The sequence below is a fragment of the Manihot esculenta genome, chromosome 12 (assembly GCF_001659605.2).
Source record: "Manihot esculenta cultivar AM560-2 chromosome 12, M.esculenta_v8, whole genome shotgun sequence".
In the NCBI taxonomy this organism is placed as follows: Eukaryota; Viridiplantae; Streptophyta; class Magnoliopsida; order Malpighiales; family Euphorbiaceae; genus Manihot; species Manihot esculenta.
In genome coordinates, this window is record NC_035172.2 from 2559428 (window position 1) to 2570452 (window position 11025).

An 11025-nucleotide genomic window follows, 5' to 3' on the forward strand; every position below is an offset into this window, starting at 1 on the left:
TTGAAGATCAGAAAACAAAAGCACAAATTTCTTCAAAAACGTTTTTTTGCTAGAACTTGTCTCGACCCATCCCAGCGTTTCCAAGGTGATCAATTGTTTTGTTTTTCTTTTCTGAAACAAAATTTGTTTGGTACGCCTTGTGCATATATTTCATGAAAATTTTTTTTGAATCAGTTGCTCTGTAACGGGCACATCAGAAATAAAATCCCAAATCCACAATGATCGTGATCAAGCTCAGTTTCACTCTTATTAACTTTGGCAGAAAGAAAAATGTAGCAACAGTCTGACACTCTATTAGTTAAAGAGTATAATAATTAACAATTAATATAATAAATACTCTTCAATGAAAAACCGACTGTTGCTAGTATTTCCATAGAGCTTAGTCGAACAAATGTCAATTGTCCATTATGCTGATGAAACTACTTCCATGCCTAGAAAGGTAGAAAAAGAATAAACGGTACCTGGTGGATAATGTCTTTTAACTTCCACAATCATTAGTAATCAGCAATATTCCAATTCCCTCCTGTACATTTGGATTTTGGACAAGGAATTAAAATGGACTTCTTACCAAAATTGGTCACCAGAGCTACTTTCATGTCCAGGCAATTGTGTATTCACTTCTTCCCTACCTCCAATAGCATCTGAACCAATTTCTGAGGCTATACAAGTGTCATTTCACCATTCTTTCACGGTCTGATTTTGCATTCAAATGCGAGCTATACATAGATGTACACTGAACCCAATCAGAGAACCAGTATAGTAGAAGCTTGGATCAGATTCAGGGTGAAGCACAATCTGAAGACAAAGGAGAAGATACTTTGGCATTTTGAAATTCATTGATAAGTAATTTACGGATTTTCACTCTCAAACCAGATGCCTCTTCAGGCCTGAACCACCGCTTGCCAAACTGAAAATGAAGATGCGTTAACAAAATAATAGAAGAGATTGCATGAAGTTTTATCACACAAAAGAAACTATTCAAGCCTAGGAGTGGCAGGAAATACCATTGCTAAATCTTTCTTTTTCAATCTCTCAGGAGCCTCTTCAATAAACCGCTCCATGAAGAACAGTACAAAGAGACCACAATCATAGTCATTTTTCTGTTGGGGTACCTGATGGGAAACAACAGTATATCATTGGAGATGAAATTCAAATTGATTACTGAATAAATAAACAACTGCATTCATGGAACTTGAGAATTTCAAAGATGTACAGCCACCTAACTAATTTCTATGTTAAAATAAAATAAACATAAATAAATGAAGAGTAGAATCCTCAGATCAGCAACTCCTATTTGTTGTACTGGATCATCCCATATAATTCATGTATTTTCCCTTTATATTTCTGGCATATAATTACAGATCTTTTATCAGTAATATGCAATAAAATTGTTAATAGTAAAATGCAGTAAGGATATTAACTCTTAGAACAAGGTTCCTACTTCCAACAACTCAAGTTCACCCTACAGTCGACTCCCAGTACCAGCACTTTCAGAGATTCATCATCAGAAGAACAAATGCTCAAGTAAAATAAAATCCCCTTTTAAAAATTTCAAGCAGTAATTTAAAATGATTGCATATAAAGAATCATGAAGTGCTCGGAGTACTGCTAAATAATATGATGTCAATATAAAGAAAGCAGGTGCAATACTTCCCAGTTCCCAGAGTTATCAAGGCGACACTAAGGCGAGAGGCGAGGTGACGCCTTTTTAAAGAAGGAGACAAAGCAAAAATTTTGTTATATATTTTAAATATACATATATATTCATATAAACAATTCAATGAATACTCATATTTAAAGGAAAAATTACATGTTCAAATGAAATATATATATTATTTGCATGAGAGAAATTAAAAAAAAAAAGAAAAAGAGGATGTGCTGCTGTGTTAGGTCTAGCAAAAAGAGAAGAGGAGAGAAAAAATAAAAAAAAGACATGCTGCTATGCAGGTACAGTAGGGAGAGAAGAGAGGAGAAAGGAAAAGAAGAAGAAGAGAGGAAGAGAGAAAGGAGGAGAGACATACCTGTTTGATGGTATTTGGAGCCAAAAAAGAGTAAGAAATTTGCATTTTAATTGCTGCAGATGTGTTATCTTTTAAAAAAAAAATAAGGCTTGCTTTAGTGAGGCGTCGGCTCTGGCACCTCTGTGGACTGAAGCGTTCCCTTTGTGCAGGCGCCTCGCCTCTCACCTTTGACAACACTGATACTTCCTAACCAATATCCTCTATCCAAAATAGTCTATATAGTATGAAAAGATGAAAACAGAAACATAGCCATGCTAAAGACAACTGAGAAGCACAACATCAATAACTTTAATGAGGTAACCACAGCAACATAGAGGTAAAAGTTGACAAATTTATTCCCATGAAGGTAACAGTAGCAACAAAAAAATTCAATGCACTTTACACAAAACTTTACCTCAATTTTTTTCTCATCAATTTTGCAAGGGAGTTTTTTCCATATATGGTCTGCAATTGGTAGATCTGAAGGAGAAACCTCTTGATTCATGTAGTTCCATTCTTCTATCAAATAGCTGCAGCACATAAATGACATCTCAATAGGATCAAAATCCACATTAAGAATGCATTATAACCCAAAACCTGGGGCTAACTAATAAACATGCAACAACTTAAGTGTCTTATCCCGATAATTTCTCAGTGCCTCCCACACACTAACCCTTTAACATCTGAAAGACAAGTAATTCTGATTCTAATTCATACACTTAAATAAAACATAAAAATTGAATGGTGTGGTATAACATTCTAAAACATTCTTAACTTGACCATAAACCTGATATCTGCTGCTACAACCAAATAAAAAGGCAGCTGCAGCAGAAGGTACAAGGACAAACTTTTACAAAAGGTTAAAATTAAACATGGCTTGATTGCCTAGGAAATCCATTTTTATCACCTTCTAATGTCTTCAAAAACTGATTTGCTAGAGTGAAGTCCCAAAGAATCCAAATGAAGTATAATCGGTCCCGATTCATCTTCCCTGTCTGGGATAGAAACAATCACCAAGCTCCAATGTAGACTGAATGCATTAAAAACCATAGGCATAATTAAGTCAAATGAATGAAAAGTAATTTAGGCCAGAGAAGAAGGGTAAGCAGAAAACATAAATCAATTTCAACTTCAAGTCACTTTTTTATTTGAGGAATATGATCCAAAACTACTAAGTAAAATGGACCTATTAGTCGCTATTCACTACACTAAAGTACACACAAATTAAATGACACAATCAACTAATTTAAAAATACCTATTTGTGAACTACTGATACATACTTTTTTCAAAAGACAGAATATGCATGTGTGGAACACAGAAATTGTTTCCACTGAACTAACTCCCACTCAATTAACTACTTATAAAATTCCATGATTTCCAGAACCTATTATAGAATTACAACCTACTCATGTTAATTAAAAATAACCTAACATCATTGAACAAGCAAGTCTGGCACCTATTGAACGAATACTGTCATTCCTACAGTAAAATAAAATGTTTACTAATTAAGAAAAGGTACATCAGCTAAAATAAGAAACGGGAGAAATTCTGCTGAAAGATCACAGGTTATATATTTCTGAAATGACCATCAATTAAAAAAAATAAGAGTTTGCATAGAAGTTTAAAATAATAGAAAAACTTACTCTTCATGTATGGGAATGAAGACATATGCCTTCTGAAATATATTGACACCCTTCCACCACCTTCTGAACTTCACAAAAAATGATCCTTTGTCGCTCCCCTACATATAGAAAGAAGATAAGATGCTGACATACATAGAATAGTATTTAGTTTAATTTGCACTCATTCAATATTTTTTTTGAAAAAGCCAAGCATATACTCTATTGAAAGTGTAAAACTGTGACCCAAAAGTGCTTACGTATAATAGTTTATGTTGCTCAAAGAGTCGATACAAAATGGACAGAATCTTAGTATCTTACACCAATCGATGGCATGTTGCCTAAGCCCCATTATCAAGAGACTCAAAGCATTCAGAAACTAGTATAACTTGCAGCAACTAAGCAATGAAATTAGTAATTGTTGAATCCCACATCGGTTGTGGAAAGGGGTAATGTGCCCCTTATATGAGTCATAGGCACTCCTCCCCCTTGAGCTAGCTTTTAAGGCGAGTTAGGCCTGGCCCAAATTTAACATGATATCAGAGCCTCCCCATCTGATGTTGGGCGCCCCATAAATGTGCCACGCACCAGTAAAAAATTCTGGGCGTGAGGGGGTGTGTTGAATCCCACATCGGTTGTGGAAAGGGATAATGTGCCCCTTATATGAGCCATAGGCACTCCTCCCCCTTGAGCTAGCTTTTGGGGTGAGTTAGGCCTGGCCCAAATTTAACAGTAATATTTTAACGCAGGTACTTACTACTTAGTTGCACAGTTCAATCACCAGTGTTTCACTTGCTTTCATGTAAAACAGCTGATACATATCAGATTCATGAATTTACAAGTTAAAAAAATATAGGCCTTGATTTACAAAAACAAAGACCACTTTCTCCCTCTATGATTAGTGATCAAAGAAAGAAACTAACCTTATGGGACACAGCCTGTTTGAGCTTTTTATAGAAGAAAGTATTGAAAAAGTGATAGTCACATGTAGATTTGTTTGTTGGAGATATTTGCAGCCGTAAATACCTGGACAAATGGACAGAGTTCACCAAATGCACATAAGCAATAATTCAGAAGACAATCAAAACAGTCATACAGCAAGACTCACACTCAACACATGGCAAAATGAAAAATGCAAAGGCAACAAAAAGAATATATGCAATTATTCCCCCTTACAATAAGATGAAGTCTGCAAGCTTACCTCCTGAGAAGAAAATTGGAGCTTGCTAAAAGAAAAAAAGATAAACTCAAAAATCTAAAATATTCAGCTTGCTTGCTCACAAGCCAGCTTTACAGCATTGTCACAAATAGTCCTCCTAGGATAATGCTTAGAAATGTTTCTCCTGCTAATGGATTCCATCTGTTCCTATACTAAAACATCTACACATAGGAATACAAGTGAAGATCGAAAAAAGGAAAAAGTTAAAAAAAATCTTCCATTAAATGAGAACCCCCTGCCATCCACATGGTCATAAAAACAGCCCCAGATTTTGGCCTGCTATATTTCAATAATTACCAAATAAGCTTTCTTTTTTTGGACATAGCTGTAGAAGTGTAGAACCTGTACATGAGCTGATACTTTTGTTGAATCCCACATCGGTTGTGGAAATGGGTAATATGCCCCTTATATAGGCCATAGGCACTCCTTCCCCCCTTGAGCTAACTTTTGGAGTGAGTTAGGTCTAGCCCAAATTTAACATAGTATCAGAGCCTCCCATCCTATGTTGAGCCTCCTATAAATGTCACGCACCAGTAAAATTTTGGGCGTGAATAGGGTGTGTTGAATTTCACATTGATTTTGGAAAGGGGTAATGTGCCCCTTATATGGGCCATAGACACTCCCCCAAAAGCTCAAGCTTTTGGGGTGAGTTAGATCTGATCCAAATTTAACAACTTTAATCAATTTGTGAATCCAAATTTGAATTTTGTTAGACCACTTCAACTCAAAACTTTAATATTTTAGTCCCTTGAGGGTGAAGCTTATCCATTGTCCGGGTCTAGATCACGCTGAACACACACACACACACACATAAAAGACAAAAAAAAAGGTATTTGTCGAAGGTATAACTACACCCTAAATAGCCAGCACCTTTAAGTTTAAACTGCTGGTCTCAATACACACCCTTGGGCACCACACCAACCATCATGAAACAAATAGCAAGCACAAATCCGACCAACAAAAAAAAATTACTACCAAGGATGAGGTCGAATAACTATTATTTATAATTTCTCAAACTCCTACGTCCATGCACATTAGAGAGACAATAAGGTTATATTTGGTAAGACTAATATAATCACCATCACACTAGAATTCCTGTTTCTTTATTTAGTTAGACAAAAGAAAACAAATGTATTTTACTTTATGCATCTTCATTACTTAAACAAATGAATGACTTTCATAAATAAAAATTTATGCAATCATATACATTGCTTCAATTATTTTCACTTCTATCATCACCAACTCACCACTGCTGCCACCAATAAATAGAGAGACTAATGTCTGTATATAAATTACATCTCTATTTTTATTTTTGCGATCAAATATGGGGTTAGAATTACCAATGCATTTCATTACATAACATTATACTACAACCTACCAGACATATCCTAAGATTTAATTCCAAAAATGTCATAAGTACACAGTAGATGTAACCTGTACTCAAGTACACTTGCCTGATGTAAAAGTTCATAATAGGTGATGTCAAAAAACCTTCAGGGGCTAGGCAGTTTATATCCGAGTAACAAATTTCCACAGATTCTGGATCATCCCTGGTTAACAGATAAGCAATTAGCAGATTCTGCATACTCCAAGATGAAAATTAATACTTATAAAATTACATTCCAAAGAAGTCACTAGAATTGTCAAGAAATGTTTGGAGTACCTCGATGGGTAGTATATCTTAGCACCCTTCATGCTGAAAGCCAAAGAATCACAATTATCAGTGAACAACAAACTAAAAGTTGAAACACATGAGAAAATAAAAGATAAAAGTATTTGGAACTCCATCACCATTCCGTTAGTTTGATTTCTGGCTCTATTGTCTCCACAGGTTGAATTTCATCCTCCTCTACAAGAACAACTGTCTGCCCCTGTTTGAATAATGCCATCATGGATCTAATCAATAACTGGAGATAAGAACAAAGACAAAGCAGGGAAAAAATCTGATTGCAGGATTATAGTGAGGAAAGAGACTTTGGCTACATTCTGAATGTCATGACAAACAGAAAGATGAATAAGCAGCTTTGACCCAACTCAAATTCATGGAAAATAGTCATTCAGGTCTTGCCTCCTTGTTAGCTTATGTGTAAACAGAGTAATAGATCAACAATCTGACAATTAACTCTATCAAAGTAAGAGATATCAGATGGGCAATAATCACAGATCTCAAGGAAATTCCACAAGAGGTTCTTTCAATTACTTTATCCACCAAGGGGGATCAATCTTGTCAGTTAAAAGGTAATTTCTAATTACTACGTCTATAATACAACTAAATCTCTAAAGTTAACCAAATTAAAGAATGAAACAATAGGAAGGAAAAAAGAAGAACAAAAACTCTATGGCATAGGGTTCAGGGTTTGAGCAAAAGAATCCTTCCTACAACATACAACAATAATAATAACAACAACAAAAAAGAAGATACCTTCGTAGGCCTTGAGCCATTGACTTGACAAGTATCCTTTCTACAACATAAAACAACTATAATTACTTAAAAAGGACAATGCTAGTGTATTAAAATTATATAAAAAAATGCAATTGCCATATTCAAAGAAAAATATTGCGTTAAAGGATGTGGAAGAATCACTAAATTAAAAATTGACAAAAAAATGCTAAAAATAGAAAACCAATCAAACAAGGTTTTAAAGTAAACCCTGCACACTAACACTAGCTCTGCAGTGTCCTTAAAGGGAGAAAAAGAAAAAGGTAGAGAATAAGGAAGCACCCTTCTGAAAAGAAAATAAAAATATGTTTAGAAGATCATGTAAACTAACACAAGGACAGCAGCCATAGCTCCAATAATGTCATTACACTGACACATTGTACTTCAAACCAAAGTCTCTTCAAGGAAAAAGTCACATGCACAAGTCAACCCCAAGAGAAGGCAAAGGTGAACCCAGCAAGTCGGATCCCTCAAAAATAATTTAATGTACATTCTACACAGTAAATTGAGTTAGCCAAATTATAATTATTAATTGACTCTCAACTTCTTTTAGAGTTAAAATTTAATACTAAGCTTACAATCATCTTCTTCCAATTCATCAATCAAAAACCTAACTTGACAATTTTCTCATTGCAGAAAAAACGATAAATATAAGCTGCTAAAGGGAGAATTGCTCACTTCTTGGGAAAATTGCTGGAAAAGTTTTCCCCATTGTGGTAGAAGGGAGAAGATGAAGCTCTGCCCATTTGATCACTGTTGGATGTAACATGTTTATTTCCATTATGTGAAAGGCTCCTAGCTGGTTGACAAGGTGAATTTTGTGATAATGAATGACCTTGCTGTCTCCTCCTTTGTGACAAGGCTCCATTACTTCTCATTTTCGGGCAGTTGCATCTACCCAAATATGACAATTCTTTATCAAATGCTTTGACTACCCTGTTATCTGTCTGTCATACAAATTAAAATAAGAAAACAACAACTCATATAGCAAAATTGTCAACAGGAAATGAGTTTCAAAAAAATTTAGTACAGCACCATACTTTCTCTTCCATCTTTCTATTAAAAATAGAGGCAAATTCAGATCGTGAATGAACTTCAGATGATGCATTCTGTTGTTTAAAGCCACCTGAGGACCAACAAAATGCATTTAGGTTCAAAAATATGCACCCAAGAAAGAGCACCATGAATTATAGTACTAGATGATCTACTTAATCAATTACTCATGCTTTAAGGACCAAACATCCTAAGTGATACTTAACAATGAAAGCCAGCAATTTTGGTTCTGGTTCAGCTTCTTTAAGGAGGGTGATTGGAAAAGAAAGTTAAATTTAGCAATTATACCTGAACTTATTAACTGAGTGGGCTTCTCACATAAATCAACTTCCTGTCCAAAGAAAGATTACAAAGAATCATTACATGAATTCATGTGCAGTATTAAAGCACTGAATACAGCTGACGGCTACCAAGGGCTCCATGTGAATATTCGCAAATTAAATCTTTAAAAAAATAAAATCAAGAACAAGAAATACCAAACTAAAACCCTTGTTTGGGTTAGAAATATCCACAACTATGGTTCATCATAGATTGACATGCATTTCATGTTCCAATTCAGAAACAAAACTAATGCTCATACTTAAAATGTGGAAGTACAACATTTTAAATGCTAAAAACAATAGAAAGGCATTGCTACCCGATGCTTTCTTCTCCTTCTTATTCCATTCAACAATTTTGAAGACAAACCTAAAATGATGAGGTTGTAAAGATATTCAAGCTCCCAGACTTCCTAACATAAGTTCTATACTCAAAACTTTGATCAGCAATTCAATAAATTTGGACATGAAATTCACGTAGTGTTCCAGCAAATTTCAACACTTCCAGTTTAAAGGTGCTAAACTACGCTAGATTATATCCAGCAAAGCTATTTTCTAAATCTCTCTTCACATAAAAAACACCAAGGCTAAGCTAACTGAAATTAACTGCACTGAGGTCACACAACTGTTCCAGGGCAACAACAAAAACCCATGTCACGTTTTTTAAACATTTTTCTTTTTTCTTTTTCTTTTTTTTTTTTTTTTGCAGCATCTAAAAGTGAAACAGCTTTGCTCCTAAACACAATGCCAAACTGGCCCTTGACGTATTCTGATTTATCATTTTAACATCAAAAGGTAAGCTAAACGCCCAAAACCTAGTACCGTAACGATTAAAATACTCATTTAAAAAAACAAGAATAAGAAGGCTAAGACTAATTTACTTTAGCTGCTTCCCCCATTTTCCAGGCATCAAAAAAGATAGAAAATCAAGCAGACTACTTCAGCAGAGAATCAAAACAACCAAAAATAGAATAAAACGAACCATTCCGAGACGTCCAAGGTTTCTCCGCCGGTGCTCATCCTCATATCCTTTAAGCAATGCTCGAAGCTTCTCTCCTTTGTCAGGCAAAACTGGGCCAAGGTTTGCAATATTGACATTATACCTCTTAATTGCGGCCTCGAGCTCGCGATCCGTCAGGGACGCACAATCCTCCCTAAGCAAGTGATCGGAGCTCATCTGCGAGGGTTTTGGATGCTGCTTATCACCTTTAACGATCAGTATCGACGGCGGTTCGTCGTCGTTAGAGTCTAATATCACGTTCCAGTCAAGGTCCAGCGGTCTCTTCTTGGAATTCTCTTCTTCCATGCATTGATCGGATTGCAAAGTCAGGTTTTCGTTTTTTGTTAATTTTTTAATTTCACTAGAGAGAAGAGAGGTTTTTTATTTTGTTGTTTTGGTCGGAAGACTGGAGTTAACTCTGCTGCTCTCGTATTTCGCTTCCTACTAGCCAATAAGCCAAATGGGCAATTTTGGGAGGGAGGCTCAATCACACGGGGAAAATTAAACCTTTCGTTTAGAATTATTTATTTTGAAAAACAAAATAAAATTCAAATAAATTTTTAATTAAAAAAATAAATTCCTTTTATTTCAAACAATTAATAAAAAATTAATTTAATTAAATTCATGTGGAAATCTTGATTCTCAAAAAGGAGTTTTGATGCAAAGACAATACCATCTTGGAAAATTTTATGGTTCAAAATCAACCAAGCAGCTCACAAGCTGTTTGAGAGTTCGCACAGTAAAAGATTCAGCTTATTTGATTCTCCTTTGATTTTTTAAAATAAAAAACTCATTTATTTTATAAATTTATGAGCTGATTAGTAAACATATTTTAATGAAATTTATTTAATTTTAAGTTATTATTTTCAATTTAAAATTTATTAAAGTAGTATATAAATTGGATGGCTCGGTAATGACCTTGAAAAAAATTACCCAATTAAACTTAAACTATTCAAAATGCGATTATTCATTTATGCCCTTATTAATTCAGCATTTGCATATATAGTCTAATGGTAAGCATATTACAGTAAATTTAAAAATTTTATATTCAACTTCCATAATCCCTTTATAACTTAAAAAAAAAAATCCTCAATATTTAAATACTTAAATTTTTAGCACCTCTAATAAACTCCTTTAATATTTTTTTCTTATTTTTTATTTAATATAAATAATTTAAAAAGAAATTAAATAAATATTTATTAAATCATTCATGATTCCATAAATAAATATGATAAAAAATTTTTAAATTAAAAAATTTAAATTATTTTATTTCAAATAAAAATTTATAAAAAATTAATTAAATTAAATTCTTATTACACGCGGAGGTAACAAATTTATCACGAATTATGTCAATTTAATTAATCGTGCTACATACC

General features: G+C 34.1%; 1 protein-coding gene across 1 annotated transcript; it reads right to left on the minus strand.

The window, feature by feature from the left end:
* Positions 1-225: 225 nt before the first annotated feature.
* On the minus strand, positions 226-10135 carry LOC110628725 (ubiquitin-like-specific protease 1D). Its single transcript, XM_021775521.2, has 14 exons — positions 9632-10135; positions 8621-8663; positions 8320-8405; positions 7958-8226; positions 7262-7301; positions 6631-6710; positions 6503-6535; positions 6294-6389; positions 4544-4646; positions 3645-3742; positions 2908-3030; positions 2416-2530; positions 1005-1112; positions 226-907 (listed from the first exon to the last, which is right to left on the minus strand). The coding sequence occupies exons 1-14, from the start codon at positions 9953-9955 to the stop codon at positions 779-781; spliced, it is 1647 nt and encodes a 548-aa protein (XP_021631213.1). The 5' UTR covers positions 9956-10135; the 3' UTR covers positions 226-778.
* Positions 10136-11025: the final 890 nt, after the last annotated feature.